Source organism: Rissa tridactyla, chromosome 15 (genome assembly GCF_028500815.1).
Source record: "Rissa tridactyla isolate bRisTri1 chromosome 15, bRisTri1.patW.cur.20221130, whole genome shotgun sequence".
Taxonomy (NCBI): Eukaryota; Metazoa; Chordata; class Aves; order Charadriiformes; family Laridae; genus Rissa; species Rissa tridactyla.
The window spans coordinates 652,435-677,468 of NC_071480.1; the positions used below are offsets into that span (position 1 = coordinate 652,435).

The following is a 25,034-nucleotide window of genomic DNA, read 5'->3' on the forward strand; positions in this document are numbered from 1 at the left end:
CAGTGATACAGGTTCCCAGGCAACTCCCTACTCCCACACTTTACTATCTCAGAGAGGTAGGACGAGTTAGTTGCCCTCGTTGCGACTGAAGTGTGTTACTGTGTCTTCTAGTGACGACAGGCGTTGCAGTCTTCACCGCAACAGCACGTTATGCATTGGAAGCCTATCCCCATCCACGCCTTTGCTTTCTTAGGGCAGACAGCCCCAATCTCTTAACATTTGCCCACGGGCCATGTTTCCCATATCTCCCATCACTCTTGCTACTCTCTTCTGAGCTTTATCCAACTGGCTAAACAAGATAAAATATTCCAGCTGAGGCTTTATAATTTCCCTGTGCAGTCGGAGGCTTACTTCATGCCTCACAGACAACATTCCTATTTATACAATGGAAAATGCTGGCTGTTTTTGTACTAGCACAACACTGCTGTCTCACACTCAGTTTTAGATCCTCCAGAGCCCCTATGTCTTTGTCTATAAACTGCTCCAAGTCTTTGTCACTTAATTATTTCTGATGGAATCTACAATCTTAAGTGCATCTTTACAGAGCAGCATCCTACTCTACTACAGCGTGTCTCCTCAGTTGCAGGACGACTGTGAATTCTGAGTCTGTTCTGTGCACCACACCATGTTCTCTCACAGCTTCAGTTAAAGTCAATGTTTGAATAAGTACTCTTAATGTCAACATGCTATTCATTCCTGGAAATACTGACTAGAACGAAGCCTTGGGCAGATCCCTGCAGGATTTCCTTCGGTGCAAACTTCCCTTTGACAAGGGACCATTGATTACCATGCTCTGAGTATGATCCACCAAGCAGTTTTGCACCATCTTACTGTAATTTAACTGTGGTTCCCTTTCCCCTTAGTTTGCTTTCTCTCTAGCCAGCTTTCAGACTGCCTTTGCTGCTTCTGAGACCTGCCTCCCTGTGAACAAGCTGCCTCTCCCGCATGCGGGGTCTCTGCCCACAGACCTGCCCTGCCTGGAGGCTGTAGAAATGTTTAGCCACAATCCTACCACATGAGAGGGCGCGTACCTCCTCCCACCACCACTTGTCGAGGATGAAAGTGCTAAAGCTGCCATGAACCTGCCAAGAAAGCCTGCTCTTGCCAGCACCCATCTTCAGAAAGGCCCCAGAGTGGGGCGGGGGATGCTCTGCAGGGCTCTTACCAGACCCAGCGCTCAGCCACAGCCCTGAGCTCAGTGAATACCCCCATGCCGCTCTGCGATATGCCTCCCACTGACTGACAGGGCAACTGGTTGGGCACCAGGGCAGCTGCAGTGCTGCAAGAGAAGGGCACGCCACGCAGAGGATGTCCAGATACAACATTTAAAAGAACAGACAGTGAACCCAATGCCGGGAGCTTCCACATGTGCTTAACATATGGCTGAGATAAGTGACTGTCTTCTACCTCATGCATGAGAGACATATGGTGGAAGGGACAACCAAAGGGAGGACGCATGACAGCAAAGCTTAAGGGACGTGTTACACGTACATAAAGAAAGCAAGAGCACGGATTTGTGAGCTTCGTCTGCAGGAGACCTTGCAGAGCGCTGTTAACTGAAAACGCAACGCTACGCTCGCTACCTAACATCAGCCCTGAGGCAAAAACCACAGTGTTGCGCTCCAGCTCCTGCAGCGGGGTGCTGTTGGGGAGGCCGGGCAGGCCCGGGGTGCCTACAGCACAGGCAAGGCAGAGCTCGAAGGAACTGCACGCAGGGCTCCGGCTGGGGAGCGCGGCGGATACTCCCAGATGCGCCGTGTCATGGAGAGGAGCCCGCTCACTTTCTGGCTACGTTTTCCCCCAGATCACTACCTATGAGAGAACCCTACCATCTCCCACTCTGTCCGCTGAACAGCTCTGTGCTGCTTCTACTTATTATTCGCTCCTCCTCTCAAATTTCCACATGCTATCTGCAGATAGCCTCTTGCCTCCACTTCAGCTCCACTGCCTGGCTCAGCCTCAGTGGGAGAAGCAAAGAACAAATAATACAGAAAAGGGATATTCTAAGTTATTTAAAATGAGAGAAAAAAACCAAAACAAACCACATAAAAAACAGTCTCCACAGCAGCCAGAGAGACCTGCTGTAAGCTAGAAGAATAACCAGTCATATTTATTCTCTCTGAAGCCGTTCGTTCTCTCAGCAAGCAGAGTTCAGACTGTGGTTGGGATATAGAAATCCCTTCTTGGATTAAAAAAATTTAAGGAAGAAAAAAAAAAGGCTACATAGAGCACAAGCCACTGTAACAAAGCTGAAGCGGTACAGTCCCTTTAGAGAATTTGGTGCTTCAGCACCCTTGACTTGGCACCGTGATTCTGATCCATGTCCAGATTCTGCACCTGGAAACGGAAGGAAACTCCACAGATCATTTCAGAGGAGTGTGGGAGGGAACCTACCTTTGGTTAATGACAGATAGCAACCACAGAGCCTTTCATGTTTCTTCCTGTTGAATAGGAAACTTTGTAGATCCTGATAACAGGAGACATGAGACATACACAGCAACACCCCTAAACTAAGTCAGAAGCTCCTTCCATTTCTGGACTGAAAACTGAAGTCCTCTATGACAGAAGGCTCCAAACGGAGGAGAAGAAAACCACAGTTTTCAGTGTAGCCCACTGTAACAAGGTCCCTGGAAACCCTTACAGTCCAAGTATACGTCATGGTGTTTTGCTGCATGTCGGAGGGTCCACCCCTCTGGTGCCAGCTCTCTCCCTACTCCATGCAGCAGAAGGCCCTGGGAAGGCTGAGCAGATGGTGAGCTGGCTGAGGTCCCCCAACTGAAACATCCACCATAACCTTCAGTGAACAGTGCCTTGCCGTCAGCCAAGTTGCCTTAAACTCACCTTCCAGTGCAGCTATGTTAATGTACAATCCTAATAAAATACTTTATTCACAACATCTAGTTTTAGCAAAGCAGGTACGGATGCTTGTGAAAGACAGGAGTGAAGAAAAAAAAAAAAGAAGAAAAGCAAAATTAAGCCACTTTTAGACTAAAAATAACCAGAAAGTTCTTTCTTGTTCCCTTATCACTCTGAAGTGCTGTCTTCTCCTGGTAGGGAGCTACAAAGAGCTTTCTTCTCCAAGCATACCTTATGCCTTGTTGAGCCTGTTAATGAGAGCCCTCCATGAGAAGGTGTGCAGCACAAGGTACACTCATTCCACAGCTCTGGGAAGCTCCTTGGCTCAGGGAAGGCCCCTTCCCAAGCCCTTTGAAGGGGGTTCAGGCAGATTTAATCTTTCACTCTGAGTCTCACAGCACTTACTCCATGTCCAGAAGACAGTTCGGCCATTCATATTCATTAAAATAAGGACTGCATCACTCCCTCGGCGATGCAAATATTTCTCCCTCAGATGGGTGGGACCTCCTCTGACTGGTTAACACTTTGTTGCCTCGAGAAGTTCCCTTTTCTTCCCTCTAGTGACTCACTGGTGTTTAACTATGAAATGTATCTTACACAGCATCTTGTATTTTGTAATAGTCTCTACATTAACAAGTATACTTGTGGCACCCATCCGTATGGGATTAATACACACAGAACATTGCTGACATTTGGCTAAAACCAGACATAACAGAAGCTGGGTGGGTAATCTCTAACATCTTTCTTTCTCTCCTAGGCAGACTCAGCATCCGGATTCTTCTGGGCTGCACGGAGGGATCCCAGAGCTGTTACTTCCCATGCTATGCTATATTCTAAGAGCCTATATTTCATCAGCCCCACTGAAGCTGGACCTCTGTCCTGCAAGGGGAAGTTACCAATACAGTTTGTCAGGATGTGCAGTGTCCTAGCAAGAGAAGGGCTCATGGCCGAGGCGCTACTGCCATCAGCACCCAAAGGTGTACTCCCTGACCCCTCAGAGATTCCTGATGCATGTGTGGGGCATGAGAAAAATCATCATTTCAGATATGTGGGGCAGGAGAAAAATTGTCATCTCAGATGTAGAATTGGAGGGGAAAGACCATGGGCAAGCAATGTGCACAGGGTCTGCCGTACTTCCTGGTGGGTTAGCAATGTCCCTTCTCTTTCAGCTGAGACCAGATGTACATTTTAGCAATGGCTGTCACCCCCACAGCGGTTTTACAGCAAGTCAACGTGCAACAGCCACTTTGTGACTCACTGTGTGAAACACCCAGACTTCCCCGTGGTAGAAAAAAAAAAAAAAACAAATGAGAGAAAAAAAATGAGAGAAAAAAAAAACAAATCCGCCTCAGTAAAGAGATGACTGGTCCCTTGTAGACTTGAGAAATGGTTATGACCTTACAAACCAAGAGTTTTGCATCAATTCCTGTTGGTGGTCAATGGTGAGCAGAAGACCGTTGACTACATGGATCAGACTGAAGGCCAACTAGCTAGCTTCCACTGACCTCTGAGTTACCGTGTCTGTGCACTCAACAGTGGTATCACTCTCAAACATTCCAGCATACTTTCATCATCTGGGGATAGCTATGATAAAGAGAGAGCAACGTAGGAGTACATCTACACAAGTAAGACCTTGATGGAAAAAAACCCTAGCTCCTGCTGCTGAAACAATGGTCCTACGAGGCAAAGCAGGAAGGAGGCCCATGAAACCCTGTGACAGAGATGTATGCTGTCACCGTGTCCCCATGACAAACACTGCCAGTGTTTATCTTGATACTCCCAGCAGCAGCTGCAATAACGACAGGACAAATAAGCCGTTCAGACAAGTCAGCAGGTGCAGTCAGAGAGCTGCCCGGTCTGTGAGACTTGCAATAAACATTACCCATGCCAATGCAACTCTGCCATAGGAAAGATATTTACAGCATATTGTCTTTGATTTATTGTATGGCTCAAAGCCAAAGAACACTTCCTCAGAGTCAAGGTGTAATCCCACTGTTAGATAGCAAGCCTTGCATGCCAAATGGTGACTGCATGCCTCAGCAGGTCCAACTTTGCAGCACAGCCAAGGAAGAAAGTGCGTATCCAACGTGAGACTGGACAATCTGCCTATGGATAGTCCTGCACAAGGTCAGAGCCAATTAGTCAGACACAAAACAGTGTCCAGACAGCTGCTCATGCCAGAGCTGGATGTGGCCTCATCATACACTTCAACAGAAAGGCTTGGAGGTTGCATTCAGCTTCTGCTTTGTCTGAGGCCTAGATGACACCATAGGTGACACTTCTTTGCCACATAATCCACTTTGAGGAAGGACAGGCACTTGGGATGTGAATCTGATATAGTGCAATATAGCCCAGCTAGAGCGAAAATACTCTCAAGCAGTATCACCAAACTGATAAACTAGCAAAAAGCAGTATATACACAGCTAGACTTTCAGGTGGCAGCATATTGTAACCAAGCAGGCTGCGAGAAACTGAGCTTGCGTGGAACACCAGCTAAGCTGGAGGACCGGAGGAGACAGAGTGCCCTGTAGATGCTGCAGGAGAATCCTGTTGTCTCACAAAACGCTACAGCCCTCATGGAACGTGCAGAAGCCTCAGAAATGCATGATTCTTGAGTCTAGCCCAAGAAACAAGAGCAAGCCTAACTTCTCATCTAAACAGAGCTTGAATAACTGCTCCCTAAAGCAAGGGCCAGAACACAGAAATCCCACTACTAACCTCTCTTTATTCTTTATTAGTCTCAGAACCGTATTTTTTGTGCATAGAAATCCACTACAGTACCTGAAAGCACAACCACAGGTGGTTTGGGCATTGTCCTGAGAAGGTCTAGTTGGAAGCGACCTCTGGAAGTCTCCAGCCCAGCTACTCACTCTGAGCAGGATCACTGCTTTTATCATAAAAAAGCCAGGATCTGCCTCTTACTGGTTTTATCTGACCTCAAGCCAGTGCACGTGAGTGAGGGTCCATCACCATGATGGCTCAAGGCTGAGCTTAATCACCTCCTTACCCACCTGTGAACTGCGGTAAGGACAGAGTATCTAACTCCTACCGACCTCCCCAGCCATGCAGGGGATGCTGCCCATGAGCCAGAGCAGACTACGCTTGAAAATGACAGCAGTGTTTAAAGGTAATGTGCCTTTGGAGGGTCCTATGAGATGTCAGTGCATAAACCTCAGGTAAATAACGACTTGGCCAAGTTCTAGGCCAATGGCTTGTGAAGTAAAACACATCAGTCCGTGAACGGACTGTGAGGTGCGCTGTGACAGCCTGCGGCTCTCCTCGCACTCACAGTGACCCAGAAAGAGGAATGCCAGTGGTCATTCCTGACGGCTTTGACTCCATTGTGAACAATGTGAAATTCTGCTGTCCCCGCCTCCCTTGTCATTCTGTCATTCTTTCTGCTAAAGAAATGTGATTTTGCTGGTCACAAGTCCCTGTTTTGCAACACTCTTGTGAGCTCGTGACAAGAGAAGCAGGTAGGTAGAGAGTGCTAGTTAAGCTGGAAGTGGTACAAGTTTGACAGGTTTTGAGCAGCTGTTAAGATAGTGAGTTAAGGCTGCTTCTCTACTGGTACAACACTGAATAAAACACACAAATATAAAATGAAAATTCCATCTTTGATGGAACACATTACATGTGTTTTTCTTCCCTTGTCTCCATGAGCAAGCTGACTCTTACTTGAGCAATTTTTCAACAAACTCTTTCTGGTTTTCCCTAATGGTGCTTTAGTGATACCTCACATTCTATCAACTACTTTACATAGATGTACATATATAGACATAAACATCTCCAGCTAAAGGGAAAGGAAATAAGGAATGTGGTAAAAATTATATCCTTATCGGTGTTTTATATTCTAAAACATTTACGGCAGGAGCGTTCCTACTTCACATTCTCTGTCTTCTATAAAAGCTTCAGATGTCTTCTAATGGTCAGAATTAAGATGACAGAGGATTAGAAGATTAAATCTTCTCATAATTATTTTCTTTCATATGGTGGCGGGGTCATATTAATTCCTTTGACTCTGGGCCTACCTTGTCATCAAAATCAACTTGAGAGACAGTTTTCTGCAACAGATCTGTACTGCCAGGGTGACACATTTACTGTGGTCCCCATCTCCACTTACCATTCGTGAAGGTGTTCACATAGTACCTTCGGCCCTGGGGAGACATATAGCTCTGCCAGCCGGGGGGAAGATGGCCATTCAAGCTGTCTTCTCCCGTCTGAGGAGTTGCCTTTCTGGGTTTCTGCTGAGAAAAAGAAAAAAAAAAAATAGAACATGAAGCAACCTTCCCTTGGTGCACTGGCTACACAGAACATCCTTTGGGAGAGAAATGAAGCCCTTCTGTATTTGATATCCCATGAGCACTTGGACCTGTCTAAGAAAATGACTCTCGTTAAGCAGTAAAATGCAAAGCATAAAATAATCGAGTGTCTGAGAAAGAAAGGTATCCATCTGGCAGTCATTTACTTTCATGTGGGTATACTGGTGGGTCGAAGCACTGGTCCTGGATGTGCTGCCCCAATTTAATTTACAGGGGCACCATCACCTTCAGATATTTTCAAGAAGAAACACTGCAGAGCCATGTTGCCTATAGGAGCAGTGTGGTGAAGTGAATTTATCAGTATGCTCATTATATACTAATAATGCATGTAATTAGCAATGCATACATTACTGATCTAGATGTAATCTGAATCCGTATCATCCAGATACAGGATCATTAGGATCCAGATTACTAGGAGTGATCAGATCATTAGGAACAGCAGCAGATGAGCGTCATGCTGTCACCTGCTCTTCCAGAACACAGGGTTCAAGTGCCACCTCAGCTGTACATCTCTTCACCAAACCAGTTGCCAGCCTCAGTGCAGGTTCAGGGTGCAAGGAAAAGACAGAGATGAAGCTGAAGTGCAAGTAATTGCCCGCACTACATGGCATCACCTGGACTATTTCCCTCTTCAAAGTAGCTCTGGTGGTTCCTTGGTAGCTTGGGATTTAGAGCAGCTGCCTGATGTGAGACTGGCAGAGGGCTTCATCCCAAAGGAGGCATAGAATTGTAGAATAAAGAATCATAGAATCTTCATGGTTGGAAAGGACCTTTGAGATCATCGAGTCCAAGCATACGCACACACAAAAAAAAAAAAACAAAAAAAAATAACCCACACCACACAAAGAAAAACTCCAACAACATACAATCTCTGCCACTAGAGCATGCCCTGAAGTGCCAAATCCACACGTTTCTTAAACACCTCTAGGGATAGTGACTCAACCCCCTCCCTGGGCAGGCTGTTCCAGTGCCTGACCACTCTTTCAGTAAAGTAATTCTTCCTAATATCTAACCTAAACCTCCCCTGCCACAACTTCAGCCCATTTCCTCTGGTCCTGTCATTATTCACCCAGGAGAAGAGGCCAACCCCCACCTCTCTCCAGCCTCCTTTCAGGGAGTTGCAGAGGGCAATGAGGTCTCCCCTCAGCCTCCTCTTCTCCAAGCTAAACATACCCAACTCCCTCAGCCTCTCCTCAGATGCCCTGGTCTCCAGACCCCTCACCAGCCTGGTATGAACCCCGTCTGGTCCCTTCAACCAGGAACACTGAATAAGGCAAAGGTAGAGAGATACAATGCATGGCCAAAGATTGCCCCTTGCAGCCCTACAAGGCTGCAGCCATGAACCCAACAGCTTCCTCCTGTCTCACATCTGGAGAGCTTCACTTTGCCTTTCCACAGTTCCCCAAGGCAAACCAGGCATGAATGTTTTGTTTGTTTGTTTGCATTGCCTTCAAAGGAAGAAATACAAAAGAACAAGGAAAAATCTGTGAAATGGAATTATTTATCCCATGGAAGCTAATCTATATCCAGGAAATGCCTTCCAACACGGTGGGGGCCGGATCTGAAGTGACTGCACTGGGTTCACAAGCAGCCACCGCCAGGCGACAGGCAGGGTTTCAGCATGTGGCTGCATACAGCGTTCAAACACTGACAGACATGTGAACTGTACCATCAGAAAGAAACCTGTGATGTGTCCTTCTCCTGCACATTCAGTCTCTGAGTGAAATTCCAACTCTCTTCCAACCCAGAATAAAAGGGACATTTAATGATTTTGGAGCCAAAAGTTTATTTTTATGTTTCTTTTCAGTTTCAGAAAACTCTGATTACAATCACTCCCAAGAGACACTGAACTCAAGAATGATCTTGCGTTCATGCCTCATCGAGCGTACTTGCACAGACAGGTCACGGGCTGCAAGGCAGCCATATGGACCCAAGGCCAGTGTGAGATGAACACTGTCTCACCGCTGCAGCACAGAGGTAGCCTATGCTGGTTCAGGTTTTAGCTCCTCTCCTTGAGGAGAAATACAGGCTGGGAAACTCAGCTGGCCCAGCGTGAATTGAACAAGTGAGCTCGGGAGCTACAAAGGGACTCTACCGGGTGTATGACCCAAATCTCATGCTCTGCGTGCCTATGGCTGGCAGGGTGGTATACAGAATTAATCAGTAGGATCTCTGCCATCTATTCAGTCCCACTCACCCTGCTGTACATGTGAGACTCATAGAATCATAGGGTTGGAAGAGACCTCTGGAGATCACCCAGTCCAACCCCCTGCCAGAGCAGGGTCACCCAGAGCAGGTGGCACAGGAACGCCTCCAGGCGGGTTTGGAATGTCTCCAGAGACGGAGACTCCACCACCTCTCGGGGCAGCCTGTGCCAGGGCTCTGCCACCCTCACAGCAAAGAAGTTCCTCCTCATGTTGAGATGGAACTTCCTATGCAGAAGCTTTCACGGTTTATGTTACTACTTTATGTATTTGTTTTTTTGCTGATCTCTGCTTAGGATGAAAGTGAAAACTACTCTTACACTTTAGCCTGCCCAAAGGCACATGTTCTAACTTATTTTTTGTGTTATTCTATTGCCTAGAAATGCACTAAAGGAAATTTGTGTCTCAGTGAAGCTAGCACAACCATGCCTGTTCTGTGAACACAGGGGTGGGACCCCTCCACACATGTCATTGAAACACCTCCCTGTTCCACCTAGCTTTCTGTGAAAGCTCTAAATCCTACTAATGAAAACATTAAACCTCATGAATATGACAGAAAAATTAAGCTAGCCCAGTTTTACCTCTGTGTTATCTGAGGAGTTCTCCAACGTGATATGGATGTTTATGGAAGTGCCTTGTTTCGCTATGCAAAGCCACTTCTAACACGGCTCCAGGAACCACATACTTATTTCCAGCTCTTTACAGCCACATACTGGCACCACCAGAAATTTGCTCACTCAGCCCTGACACCTGCAATATGGCCCCAATATCCAACATCACCCTTTTTGTTTGGTTTTACTCTCAGTCAAGACTGAAAATAACTCACTGCAGCCTTCCCAGGCGTGACGTCCTGGAAGCATCGCATTGCTTGTGCAGGTGATGCAGGCCAGAGGACTGGTGTATGGCACACACACGTACTTTCATCACATGGACCTTACAGACAAAAGCTGTTCTGTGCACGCTTACTTTTGGTGCTGTTCAGCTCCTGTGACCTGCCATGCAGGGGAGCTTTTCCATCTCACATTTCTCTCAGACACCTCTCTCTACAGTTTCACCTCACGTAATGAAATATTGTGAAGAAAAAAGAACCCTTGGAAACAGTATGTCTGACCAGTGCAGTCACTCCATTGATTGCAATAACAGCTAAGAAAAAGGCTGGTTGATTCCTGTCTCCAGGACTATCTCCTGAGGGACTGTCCTGGCACTTTACCCGTACACAGTCCCTGTCCCGTACATAGATAGAGAAAGCCAGGGCTAAAAGGCACTCAGAGGTTTGGGACCAAGTAACATATACAGAGAAGGTCAGATCAGAAGGGAAAGCATGATTGCCCCAAGCTGTTTTTTGAACCACAAAACCAGTCTCTCTCCCAACTTATTGCAAGGGATAGCACGGAGTGCTGGGACACATCCTGGGACAGCTCCTGGACTCTCTCCATCACAGGGTTAATGGTGCCCCATTATTCTTTGCACAAGCACACTGAACAAAACATAAATTCCGCAGTGAATGTACCAGCTCATGAAGTATTTGGCAGCAGGTTGGGTCTCTTAGATTCACTGCACACATCTCTGGCCTTGCAGATAACAAAGTTACACCAGACGATCTCTGCTGTGCGTGATCACCCCATAAAGAGAAATTTGGGATAATTCAACCCTGGGTTCTGTCCCAGAATCTAGAAGGTACAGAATTTCACACATTTTTACTGCACGCTCACCATTTCTGTGCTTAACACCTTCTTTCCCTTCTGGAACTGAAGTCCTATCCATTCCCACTACTCCTCTTTCTTAATACGGTCCTAGAGTGTTCCCATGTACCAAGCAGACCAAGACTAGCCTCAGATCACTTTGGGGGCTCATGGTATTACTTCATTTCACATGGTCAGCATCAATGCTCTGCAAGGACAGATACCGCTGGTTTGCTTAAGGGAAGCTCTGCAACTGCCCCAACACCCTTTGAGTCACGTTTTGAGTGTCGCTTCACATCTCCCTGACGGACTGCAGGAAAAGCAGATAAGTTGCCATGGTTGTACTCTTAAACAAGTGACAGATGTGGACAATATAGAGCAGACACTAGCAAAAGTTGCATGGAAATAGTACAAAGACCAAAGTTAAGCCGATGTTTTAGCTATAGTCCTTGCCAAAATGCGTATCACTTCAAAAGAAAGCACACAAGCATTATGTTTTGCAGTTACTAATTCTATTTTTGAGGTACTAATATTTCTACCTTTGCTTCTGCTCTTGCAATAGAGAGTGTTGTGAACACAACAGTCGCTATGAATGACGGTCAAGAGGACTGAATATAAGGAAAACACCAGCACTGCCAAATGCTGACGTTCTCGTAAACAACTGGGCAATAGTTTGCTTGGATGTGTGTGGATGTTGTGGTTTAACCCCACCTGGCAGATAGGACCACGCAGCCACTCACTCTCTCCCCTCTGGTGGGACGGGAAGAGAATGGGAAGGGTAAAAGTGAGCAAAAAGTCGTGGGTTGAAATAAAGGCAGTTTAATAGGTAGAGCAAAAGCTGTGCACAAGCAAAGCAAAACAAGGAATTCATTCACTGGTTCCCATGGGCAGGCAGGTGTTCAGCAATCTCCAGGAAAACAGGGCTCCATCACACGTAACAGCTACTTGGGATGACAAATGCCATCACTCTGAACATTCCCTCCTTCCTTCTTCTTCCCCACAGCTTTATATATGGAGAGTGATGTCATATGGTATGGAATAGCCCTTTGGTCCGTTGGGCTCAGCTGTCCCGGCCACGTCTCCTCCCAGGTCCTTGTGCCCCCCCAGCCTACTTGCTGGCGGGGTGGTGTCAGGAGCAGAAAAGGCCTTGAGGCTTAGCAATAAACAAAAACATTAGCGTGCTATCACACTGTTCCCATCCTAAATCCAAAACATAGCACTATGCCAGCTGCCAGCAAGGAAGTTAACTCCATCCCAGCTGAAACCATGAGAGTGGAGTACGGATGTGTGGATCTCTTCCTTTTGCTTTGGAGATGAATGTGATCTTCAACAGCAGTTCGCTACTAGGTAGGAGTTTGCAGTCCCTTGGGGACTGCAGAGGAAGATGCTCTGGATGCTGGGAACACTTCTGTGTTAGAGCCCCTAACTAGTCCCAGTGCAATCCCCTCCCACACACGCTTGAACTCCCACTCCTATAGCAGCTCTGCTCCAAACTGATACTCTATGGGGGAAAGAGGAACTGAAAAAGGCATAGGGGAGGAATCGAAGAAGAAATGAAACTTGGCTTCATCCTCTACTCCTCACCACCCTACAGTCATTGAAGCAAAGATACCAGGAGGCTCTGGGATAGATGGTGTGGGGCAGAGCGTATGGGGCTGGGCTCTATAATGAATCACAGATTAAGTACCTCATAATTTTGGCACACTCGGCAGCGCATCCTTTCAAAGTGCGCCCCAAACCCAGCCCTTACCAGGGCACACCCTGTGCCCAGCCACAGGGCACAAGAAAAGTGAGGCAATTCTGCTTGGACACCTCTTCCTTAGACAGCTTGGCAAGACTGTGCTATTACTTTGATCTCTTGTTCCTGTTTTTAGGCGTATTGCCAGGATAGTTTATGAGAACGGTAAATCACAACAGAGGACTGTCTACATGGCGAGGAGGTTTCTATATCAGCAGAGAGTACTACAAAACAGCAAAAACAGAACAGCAGACAGTGACTGAAAGTTGAAACTAGACAGGCTCAGACTGAAAAGAATCTGCCAGTCATGAGGATAAATATCGACTGGAACGGCTTACCAGGGGGCTGTGCACTTCTGGTAGTTCCTCCATCAGACTAAGTGCCTCTTTCTAGAAGATGTGCTCTATTCCAATCAGAGAAAAAGATGGGACCCTGCAGCCTCTGGCCTGGTGGTGCAGAAGCTCAGGCCGGGTGGGCTTCTGCCTTCCAAATCTTGCAAGTCTGGCAGTGCCTTTGAGCTGAGAGAAACACTCACGCCACTCCCCTCACTGTCACTTCTGGGAGCGTCACCAGCCACTGCATGGTGGTGGACAGGCAGATCTGGACCTGAAAAGGATGTCTGCAACACATGGCTGAGGAAACAGGAAACCTGAACAATGTGAGCAGAGCAGAGAACGCATGACCCCAGTGAAATCTGCCTGCATCTGTTTTTGCTGCCTGGAAAAGGGACCAAAGTATCTCTCAAAACATTCAAAACCAAGAACACAATCACTTCCCTCCTACGAGATTTCCAAGGATGAGAAGTCCGTATAGCAAGGGTACATGCAGGAGTAGACAAGAGCCAGCAACCCAACAGGTCTCATTCTCTGTGACAAGTGATGGTTTTCATTTGCCGTCTGCTGAAACATGGGGACAAGATTCCCCTGACATCTGCACAGCAGAAAGGAATCAGAAATGAGCAGCAAATGCAAACGGCATCTCAAAGCAGAGGGGGCACCGGAGCTCTTCAGCACCAAACCATGTGCCAGAGAGCTTGCAAAGGCGAGAATATGAAATCATCCTGGTCCGGACCACCTGGCAATGCGATCCCCTCCCAGTGGCGGAAAAAAAGAAAGCCAAGAGGGGTTTTACGCAGCAAAGTGAGGCAACAGAGAGTGAAGGACCCGCACACATCAGTCCTTTCCATGCTGACCAACCCCCTGAGACAAGTTCGGCCTTGCTCAATAGAGGAAAATCACTTCCCATTTTCAAACTGCAGGAAATCCCCACTCCCCTTCAAAGAGGGATCCTAGGGAGGAAACATCTGTGCATTTGAAAGCCTGAGCTCCCTGAAGATGTGTTAGCTTGCATTGCACTCCAGCAGAGTGCAGCCCAGGGGCTCTCCCGAACGCACAACCCAAGGTAAAGCAAAACAATCTCCAAATCACAAATGGAGGCCCTGAGCAACCTGATCTAACTCTGAACAGGAGGTTGGACCAGAGACCTCCAAAAGCCCCTTCCAATTTAAATTCTCTATGATTTTATGATCCTGTTTCAACAAAGCATCCAGCCTTGGAGTAAATGAAGAGGATGCCTCTAGCCGTGGGAAACGTTTGAATTAAATTCAGTGTCATTACCTGCTGTTGCCATTTGCGCAAAGTCGCACTGCGCTTCTGCTGAGATCCAACAGCACGAAGAAAGGCTACAGAGTCCAGCTGAGCAGCTCCTTTGCGGTGTTCTGCCCAGTGCTGGAGGATCACTGGGGACAGAAAATTGGACAGAACATGCAGGGGAAACTCCCTGCACGACGCAATGCAAGGACACAGCAGGGAAAAACTGCCACAACATGAACCTGCGCCAGAACAGCCCACTGTCCTGTGGGGAAAACCTTGCCCTCTACCGACGTTAGGTTCCTGTCTAACTGCAGTTTTCATACATACCTAACGGCAGAGGTGTGTGTGAACGCAAAGGGTGCGAAGCAGAAATAAGGCAGACATGGTGTGGTCAGAGCGGCCTGCGTCTGAACGCAGCTGATGCTGCAAATAGGATTTGCTAGCGACAGAAGTCCACAGAAGACCCTTGGCAGCAGAGATACCTACAGCAACACTTGTGTCCGTCCCAAGTTTAGCATGAAGATCTCGGCACTGAGAAGTGTCCTGCAGACCCTCCCCAGGCTGGGCACGGGCATGTGCACCAACGTGTGCCCTGGGGGTGCCCAGGGCAGCTCTGAACTCCCCAGCATCGCCCACAGCCTCTCTCTCTCTCGTACTTTGAGTCATTCTGTATTTTGTTCATTTTTATGCAATCTCTCTTGCTCAACATTTGGTTTCCATGGAGTCACATACACTGTGTGAAACAGATTTATATTTAGAAAGTGGAACGGGTCATATGATCTGTCCCAGTTGTCATGGCAACCAGTACAGCTCCCCTTTGCCGGAATCTGACGGCACATGGCTGCTGGGGACAAGTCGCCCTCCCCAGGTGGCCCTGCGGGCACCACCTCGGCAGCAGAAACACAGCAAGACACTGCCGATGCCCCTCCAGCCTCCACGGCCATGGCATTCCTCTGCTTCAGGCACCGTGCCTCCTCTCTGGCCACCTTCTGTAACACCAGCCCTCTTCCTTGAAGAGAAACGGGCCCTTTGCCTCTGCCAGGCGTTGGGGCGTCTCAGAGCGCTTCCAGGCTGGAGCCGTGGGCTGAGGTATGCCCAGCACATACCCCACACGCCAGTCTGGCAGGTCAGCTCTCATTTTTCCCAGTCTTAGAAATCTCCCTGCCCTAATAAGTCTCCTCTGTGTCACACCAAAGTCTTCTTCACCTCTTCTTCCTCCTAAATAACTTCAGCATCTCTATGCTGTTTCCTTGGATGCCATCTCTGCTATCTTCCTACCATCCCACCACAGCTGGGACCAGGTGGACCAGGTGGCCACTGTGCGTGGGTCTCTGCTCTGGGCCCAACTCACCTGTAGCTCCGCACACCTCTGTTTCCCATTTCAGCTCTGAAACGCAGCGTGCGTGCCTCCCCCCAAGCTCTGCCTTTCCTTCCTGCTGAGGGCCTGCTCTCCCAGCCAGATCCACAGCTGCCAAAATCCTCCCTCCTCTCCCACCCCGGTCCCTGGCTGCGGTGCAGGCATGTGCCCAGGACTTTGCTTTAAGGTAATATCCATGAATAGCACTGTGTTTGCAGAGAGTTAGCCTTCTGGGACTCGTATACTTTTCTCTGCCAGTACCCTAAACTAGGGAAAAACAAACTGTTCCTGAAGGATACATGACCCAGGGAGACAGACTGGGTGATGTTTTCTGACTCAGTGCTGTGCGAAATACCCAAACAGGTGGAAGAGAAATATTCTGATCTGTGAATCCCACCTAGACCCCTTCAAAACAGGGGCTGGCAAGGCAGAGGTGAAAAATGCGAGTAACTCCAGTGCAACCCAGTCCTCCCCTCTCCTTCTCAACGTGTGCCTGGTGCACGAAGCCACCGAAGGGGCTAGACTGGGAGAAGCCACAGCTGAGCCTGTCCCCTCTGCTGGGTCTCATGGGACCAATGGCACCAGGTCTGGTCCAGCTCCTGCCACAGACAATGCTCACGTGCCAGCAAAGGTGGGAGTGCTTGGGAGGCTCCCCGGGGAGCTGCTTGGCAATGGCTATGGACCTTTTTGGCTGAGGAGAGGGAAGCTAGGCAGGCGTAAGTAGTGGGAAGGCTAAGAAAGATGGGGTGAGGGGGAGATTCAGTGTGGGTAAAGAGCGTGGGAGCGGGGCTCTGATCTGGGGAGGGTGGTTGGGAAGAAAGAGAATAAAAAGCCTGTGACAGCTCCCAGTTTGGGGAGCAGCAGGTGTGGCAGGAGGGGTGCGCAGTCTGCAGAGGAGGACAGCCCGGCTGCTGGCTTTCTCACCGCTCGCTCTGCCTGAGCTCTGGGCACGCTCCCAAGAGAGTTCATCACTTTCCTGTGCTCCCTTTTTCAGTACGCTCGGAGCCCGTATGCGTGACACCCTGTGACAGTATTTCGCACTACCTGACAAGGGCGTAGAGTCCTGGCACTGAATTAGCGACCAAGAAAGGGGAAGCCAAGTATCACCCTCACAGCAGGAGCCAAAGACCCTGAACAGCCAGATGGGAGTGGTGTCTGCTCTGAATAAGAAAGCCAGTCTAGAACATGGTGACCATGGCTACACGCACACATGTTTCCCTGCAAGTATAATGCAGGTATACCCACAGGGAGCTCAAGAATCACACCATAGGAGAATACATGGTTGTTTTTCCTGTCTGTGCTAATGGACAAAAAGTCATTTAATGGACAAATCTATCCCATTCCATGTGAGCAGCTCCTCCCGGCTAGTGTTATCTAGTCAAGCTTTGCATGGAAAGGTGACGGACAGAGTGAGACTGGCTGGAAAAACAGCTGTGGGCAGCCACATCGGGCCACAGCATGGAGCTGGCACTGCTGGGTGGAGCTTCTCCAGCGTGGCCTGGGGAGGACAAACGTGCACCTGGTGAAGAGGGGGGTCAACTGCGCAGATTGCTGCGATGAAGGGCTCAGCTCCACACACAATGGAGCACAGAGGAACAGTAACAGCAACAAAGAGGGACAATGATGGGTGGGGAAGCGATAACCTAATCCCACAAACAGCACCCTGCCTGGAGCCTCCCCTGTGCATGAGAGCAATCAGCCCCATTGTCTGAGGTGAAAACCATCACGATGAGTCAAAGGAAAGGCTCTCTAGATCATTTTACAGACTGATACTGCCTCTAGGGGTGTGGGACTCATTATGGGATGCAGGCAAAGGGCATCTTGGGATTATACAAGACAAGAGATGAGCAGGGGAAGAAACAAAGGTGGGGGAAGGGAGGGAACTAGTGTGGCAAAACACAGGGGTAAGGGGCTGAAAGCAGCTAGTCACGTGTAAATGGGCAGCTGGTCATCACATTTGTCTGTCCACGCCCTGTCTCTGATCACTGCCGTCCATCCTGTCTTCTTATTAAAATCCATTTCTGACTCTTTTCCTGGGCGAGGGCCTCTCCATTCAGTATGCGTGTGCACACATGGAGATTTAATTAGCGCCAGCAACAGGAGCAGGAACCACAAGTCATAGGGACCCATGTGTCTGCAGTGCCAGCAACTGGAGATGCTGGAGTACTGGTGTATCATGTGGGTGCATATCAAGCTGGACTAGCCAGGTATCGAAACAGCCATAAGTCTTGGCCAGATACCGGAGAGACCAGAGGGTCGTTGAGCTGCTACCAGAGGGACCAGGAGATCCAAGCCAACTACCGTAGGGACCTTAAGTTCTGGTTGTTGGCTGAGACCCATTTGCTTATGCGTGTGTGTCGGGTGAAAGTCTCCATGGCTCAGCTGCCAGGCAGACACGGTATATATGTCCAGTTACTGGAAGGATCTTCAGTACGTGTCTGTGCATGTGCTGGTGTGCGCAAGGAGGTCTGCAAACCAGTGGCTGGAAGGGGGCTGCGGTCTCAGGGGCTGCATGACCAGGTGCCGGCAGGAGACTGGGATCCAGGGCCAGCTCCTGGAAAGACTGTCTCAGGCCAGTTACTGGAGGGCTCCACATTGTATATATGCATACCCCACTAACAGACCTTTATCCTTTTTCAGCCAAAAAGTTGCCATTTGTGAGAGTGCCGAGTGTTTCTGTCTGTGTTGATCTGTGCGACTAGTCATGTGTACACGTATAGAAGAACCATGCATGTGAGTTTGTGTTGTAAGCCTACTGGGAATACATGCTTAGCCTCACTGCTGCCTGGACCTGGGGATATGGAGCTGTGGCAGCCTCACCTGATTCAGCAGCCCCTAACACGGTGCACATGCACTTCCCAGCCCTCGGTATTCATCTTTCTAGGTGCTGGGATGGAGGACAGTTAGCAGGGGTGGAATAATCCCAGTCCAAAACAAAGCTAAGCAACGATGAAGAGAGATACCTCACGTGCCTGTACCCTGTTTATACCTCTGGGGGAATGGGGGAGCATTGCAGCGTTATCTCTGTGTTCATGCTTTTGTGCAGAAGCTTAGCTCTGCAGCACCAGTTTAAGAAAAACCTTGACACACTATGTCTGCCTAAACTCTAAAGAGTTTACTGAAAAGAGGCAGATCTCAGCATCAACATGTGGCCTTGGAGACCCTCATGGGAAGTCAGCATATGTGCCATACAGAAGTTAAAAGGCAAGTGCAAGAACGCCACGAAGGACCGGGCTGGTACCTCTCACCCATTCCCAAGCACGTCTGCGTCCAACTGCCTCCCTCAAACATGGAGCAATCCCTCACAGCAGTCCGTTTTCCTATAGCAGTGAGGGAGTCTCTCTGAAACGTCTGTAGTCCTTTTCTTCTTCCCCAAAAGAAATAAAGAAGTTGGCACCCTCCTATTCCTCTTGTTTTCCTTTCAGCACCATCCTTTCTTGCTGTTCAGAGTTAACATTTGCCATCTCCGCATACGGGCTGGAGAGGTCTGGGAATGGTTCACGAGCCAGCCTGGGTCAACAACAAGCAGCTCACTGAGTCCTCTGACCTGATACCTTTCTGCTATTAGGAAATGAAGCCATGGTTTCTTCCTACCATGATGTCTCAAAATAACAGGATGTGGTGAGCTGGGACAAAGCTGATTTCTCAAGAGATCCAGAGCTGACAGTAGCACTATTTCATGTTTCTACACCCAAGCTCTGCACGCAGCCACATACACTCGGCTCACTAGGACTAGGAAAGTGATTGCACCTCTGTACACTGGTGAGGCCCCACCCCGAGTACTGCGTTTAGTTTCACGACAAGAAAGACACTGAGGGGCTGGAGGTGCTGGAGCGTGTCCAGAGAAGGGCAACGGAGCTGGTGAGGGGTCTGGAGCACAAGTCCTGTGAGGAGCTGCTGAGGGAGCTGGGGGTGTTCAGCCTGGAGAAGAGGAGGCTGCGGAGAGACCTTCTCGCTCTCTGCAGCTCCCTGAAAGGAGGGGGTAGCCAGGGGGGGTCGGGCTCTTCTCCCAGGAAATGGCCTCAAGTTGAGCCAGGGGAGGTTTAGGATGGATATTAGGAAAATTTTTCACACTGAAAGGGTTATTAAGCATTGGAACAGGCTGCCCAGGGAAGTGGGTGAATCACAATCCCTGGGAGGTGTATTTAAAAGATGTGTAGACATGGAGCTTAGGGACATGGTTTAGTGGTAACTTGGCAGTGCTAGGTTAATGCTCGGACTTGATGATCTTAAACGACTCTTCCAACCAAAACAATTCTATGATTCTATGATAAGACAAAGTTTGACATGAGCTACTTGATTCACAGCCCCATTCCCTCAATAGGAATTGAGACCCAGAGCTCTGCCACAGACTGCCATGAGCTGGCTCGCCTGGATCCTAAGACTTCCGTGGGCAAGAGTTACCACCTCTACCATGGCTTGGTAGAGTGGGAATGGCCAGGAGAAGGTAAAAGCCTGGGGATGAGGCCGCGCCAGCACTCCGAGAGCTCTGGGCTGGATGTGCCCTGTGCCAGGGCAGCCCAGGAGGAGGCAGGAGCTCTCCTCCCCTTGCCCAGTGCAGAGGGATGTGCTGTTCCGTCTCTGACATCAGCATCTGGTACAAGGCAAAGCACCAGGGCCAAGCGCTCTGAAGGGCTTTGTTGTCCTGGGCAGCCGGAGACAACAGGGCTATTGTTGAGCAAACCTTGTACTGTAGGAGTCACCCCCATATGCCCAGAGAGTCACAAGGCCAGGTCAGGCCAGCTGCAGCATTACTGATTGTCTCCAGTTTGAAATGACACGCTGTGGGGACAGAGCCCCCTCTGAGTGACTGCAGAGCGTGGCACACCAGCAAGATGGTCAAAGGCCCAAGAGCCAGCCAGGGAGCTGGGGGTACGCTGCCTGCGCTGGAAAGATGGCTGGAAGCAGTTAAAAAAAGAAACTTCCCACAGCTACCTAAATTTGCCCCTCTCCCTCAGCTGCTCCCTGGACAAGGGTGCAGAGAAATCACCCACAGCAAGCTTGAGGTCAGGCAAGGAGCTGGGCAGCAGGGCTGTCTTCTGTGCTTCTAGGGCCCTGCGAGTGCAGCTGGTTTTGGAGAAATGAAACATCTGGGAATAATGCCAAATGTTTCTATATGGGGCCTCCAGCCCATACGCTGCAGGGAAGCTCAGCCTGGCTAAGCGCTCTCTGCTCTACGTGCCGACACAACACACTCTTACCGGCCCGGGACCGAGCCCCAAGCCTACCCACACTCCTTGTGCGTGGAAACATGTCTCCCCTCTCCGGCCGGGGCCAAGAAGCACTGATGGCTTTGTGGGATTCGGTGCAGTGTCAGGGTTGGGTATTTCACGAGATGTTGCCGCGAGCTGCAAAATGCATGCATGAAGAACTGGAAGGGAGCCCTAAACCACTCCGGTCCTTGTGGGGACATCCCATACCCCCTCTCCTGCCATGGCCATCCCCAAACAATGCCACAGGGTTTTATCTGAAGACAAATGGAAAAACCTTGAAGAGGAACCTAGCAGAAATAAGAAGAGGTGGTAAAGAAAGCTGTGCCTTGCCCGCTGTGTGGCTCTTCCAGGTCCGCTCTTGATCCCATGCACCACACTTTGCATCGCCCTCCTGGTCCCTCCAACACAACCCTCTGGGGGTGCGGGCAGCGGGCTCTGGCCCCGCTGGGCTCCTGCGGGCTGCCCGGCTGCTTGCTGACCCCTCTGCCAGCCCTGCCGCCCCTCTGCCTCCAGTGTGCTCCTCGGCTCCCAGGGATTACACGCATCCTCTCTTCCAGCAGCGTGGCCTGACCCGCAGCACAGCAGCCAGGTGAAAAAACCCAGCGCCAGCCATGGCAGCAACACGGTGAACGAACGGCCCCCAACAGCAAAATACTCCCGCTGCGAGTTAGATTGCAGGCATCCAGCCTTTCACCCGGACACAACATGAACGTGGTGCCGTCGCAGGAGCTATTAGCAACAGACTCACTTGCTTTTGTGGTTTACACGGAACTGGGACACTTCTCCACTCCAGCAACGTACAAGGTGCAAAAAGAAGAAGTTATGAGTAAAAATAAAATAATGAAAAATATACAAATCGCAGTGAAAGAAGTTTTTTCTCTCAAGGGTACAATGTACCTATGCAACATACCTTCATAAACTTAGGCCACTTACCGGGGGCTGTGCCAGGGCATGCCTTTACTTGCTTCATTTCTCACACATCACTCTGGTTTTTTTAACAAGCGTGATCCCACTGCTGTGTTCTGAAGTTTCCCAGACACAATAAAATCACTTCATAACAACTAATAATTAGTGTCTGTTCTGTTAGGAAGGAAGGGATTCTCCCTTAAATTAGACTCTCTCCCACATGCACACACAAGCACGAACAGCAAAGCTAAGGCATAGCAACCTCTGCTGCAGTCATCTGCCAAAAAAGGCTATTTACGAAAACATTTTGGAGCAAGTGAGTAACATATTTCTAAGTTAGAAAAGCAAGTAAAAGCATCATAGAAGAGTTTCTGGTCAGACCTCCAGAGCTGGTGTATTCTCCTTCTCAAAAAATATTAATGAAAGGATATTCTGAGATTGCCCAAAGAATAATCTGGGTTAGTTGTCTGTATTTATCTTTAATACTTTTTAAAAGACTTTAAATATCCTCTCTCTTTTAGGAAGAACGTTGGGACCGGGTCCCTGAGAACCTTGTGTTAATGATCTGCATTTCTAAAAACATATTTTTATTATCTACATAATCTCAAAATCTATGCAATTAAAATAAAATCGGAATAGTTAATTCAGACTCTGTTCCTGGCCCCAGGCCTTAAGCAAAGCTATTAATGTTCTGGCATATTACAGCTACATTTTCCTGCACTTTAAGGTGAAATTTGCTTCTCCCTGTTGCTGTGGTAGGTCAGGATCCCCAAATAAAGCTCCTAGCTACTTTTGCAGGCAGCTTGGATGGGGACTTTTTATTTCTGACCACCCTCAGTTCTTCTCGAATGGTGCTTCCCTGCAGAGGGAATCTGTTATGCAGCCCCGATCTGATATTCCCTGGATTAAATGGCCCTCCACAACCAAACTTCGGGAACCTCAGATGCAGAGAAAACAATGAAATGGCCAAGATACAAAGTGCTGCCAGATGCACATTCCTGCGCCCTCCCTCATAATCTCTCTCAGGCGTGGGGAATGTAACTGTTGTTGCCTGTAGCTCTGCAGTAAAGCACACTCAGACAGACACATGATACTTAGCTTTTTATTTTTGCTGCTGCTGTAATTCTTAATAAACGAGCAAACGAAAAAAAAAAGCTAGGGAAGAAGGCCGTCCCCACCTCTCGCCAAGGCCGAGCGAGGCTGCTGGAGCACCCGGCTGGAGACGCGTCTTGCCCTGGGCTCCTGCCCGCGGGGGCGGCCGGAGGGACGCGCCGTCAGCGCCCGGCGCAGCGTGGGTGGGTGCTGGTGTGGGAGTGGCGGTGGCGTGATGGCAAGCTGGAGGCCACGTGCCCATCCCTGCCGGGGGGACAAGGTGGCACAGGGAGGACGGAGGACTTTGAGGCTCCGTGGTGCAGTGCAGAATACCCGCTCCTCCCTTGCCACCGGGACACACGTCTCAGCTGGGCTCAGTGGGCGCATCCTGCCCGGAGAGCCCTGCTGACACCCCTGCTCGTGGCATTTGCAGCATTTTCCCAGAGGCGCCTCCTCTAAAAATGTCGAGTGTGGGACTGCCGTTGTACCCCAGCAAAGGACTGAGATGTCACTAAAGCAGAATCCTCCTTCTCTGCGAGGCTCAACAACTCTGGAGGCTGCTCGGGCAGGATGTGCCGAGCACAACCATGAGCATCTCTGCCTGGCTGCCTTGACCCCCACCCACAGGAAGGTCTGGACGAGCATGGCAGAGTTGCCTGCTGGCACCAGAGTATGCTATATAATTTACAAGCTTCTTCCCATTACAGGAATGGAAAAAAGTGCAAATGCCACATAGAGGTAATGCAGCACCGCCAGCTGCTTCTGAAGATGACCCTTGGTGGGCAGAGCAGCAGCAGACCTCCACGCTGCGTGAGCGCCCCGTGCTCCCCTCTCCCCGCTGCATCTCCTGCTGCTCCCAGGAAGGACCGAGCTGGTTCACATCGATCCTGGCAGCACCAAGAGTACTCTGTAGCTGCTGTCCCCCCCTCTGGCACTCCGGCGCAGAGGCTTCGCTCCTTCTTCTGGCCTTTCCGATTTGGAGGAGGACACCCGTGTGTCTCACCCACATGCCACCTACCCAGGACTGTAAAGTGAGCCACCATTTCAATGGTCCAGGCAGTCCTTGGTAAGGTGGATGCCTCTTATCTCTGATAGATATACCACTGCTGACATGAAAAGGTCTGCCCATGTTTACTTTCTAATTAGCGGCATACCTTTAAGCATTTGGAAAACCTCAGTTTCTTGTCCTCAGAGCTACTGCTCCTGGCCTTCTGTACGCTAAAGGAAGCTCCGGTCTCATTTGCCCAGTCTAGCTCTTTTTAATGAAACTCCACTATACAAGCATTTCATCAGAGAAGGAGAATATCCAGGTCGCCACATTTGTGCAGTGAAATTCATGTAGTCCTGGGATGGCCCATATACAAGAATAACATGTAAGCCAGCACACTGCCAACAGTGGGAAGGGCTGCAGAGAAAAGGGATGACAAAGACAGACCTCAAGAAAAGTGCCAGGAAACAGCGCAGCTGAGCAGGCTCGGGACAGGGAGACTCCTTGGTCAGAGGTGATCAGCTGCAGCTGGGACAAACACATGCAGCAAAGTGGAGCAGGCAGAAACACAGGAAATATCAAGACAAGATTCAGCTTGGAAAAAATGCAAGTACAAGAAAACAGCCCAAAAAACAGCTAGTGGGAGGGAAATCCCTGGAAACAGTTACTGATGAATTTTAATTCGCCCCACCCGGTAACTGAGCATCCTCAGAAGAACACGGCGAGTGTCACTGGGTCGCGTCCCCCTGCTTTCTTTGCCCTGTCCCTCCTCTGTCCCACGAACACTGGTTTAGAGGAAAAGAATAAACCGCCCATTTAAAAACTGCCACTTTTTCCTTCTAGACCCTCCATTCTCTTCGGACTTTGCCAGACTTCAAGCCGCCCGTCAGGTGTCTATGAGGATACATTTTTGCTTCACATTAGATTTGTTTATGCAGCAAAAAGGATGGAGGAAGTTCTTAGAAAAAAGGCCAATGTCAAAGCATGGTTATGCCAACAGTCAACCGGTACTTGGGTGATACGCGTAGGAAATCTAGGAGTTTTGCTAGGAGGTGGTGGTTGTTCCTGGCAGGACTTGCATGGG

At 49.3% G+C, this 25,034-nt stretch overlaps 1 protein-coding gene across 12 annotated transcripts in view; it reads right to left on the reverse strand.

Moving 5' to 3' along the window:
* The window catches only part of GAS7 (growth arrest specific 7), a 160,107-nt gene that overhangs the window by 112,646 nt on the left and 22,427 nt on the right, over positions 1-25,034 (reverse strand). For 8 of the 12 annotated variants that reach the window (XM_054221563.1, XM_054221567.1, XM_054221564.1 and 5 more), the window contains one exon: positions 6,980-7,103. In XM_054221563.1, the coding sequence (XP_054077538.1) occupies positions 6,980-7,103 (124 nt within the window). Of the gene's footprint in view, positions 1-6,979; positions 7,104-13,140; positions 13,305-25,034 lie in introns of those variants that run through there. The other 4 variants (XM_054221568.1, XM_054221565.1, XM_054221570.1 and 1 more) reach the window with 3 other exon arrangements.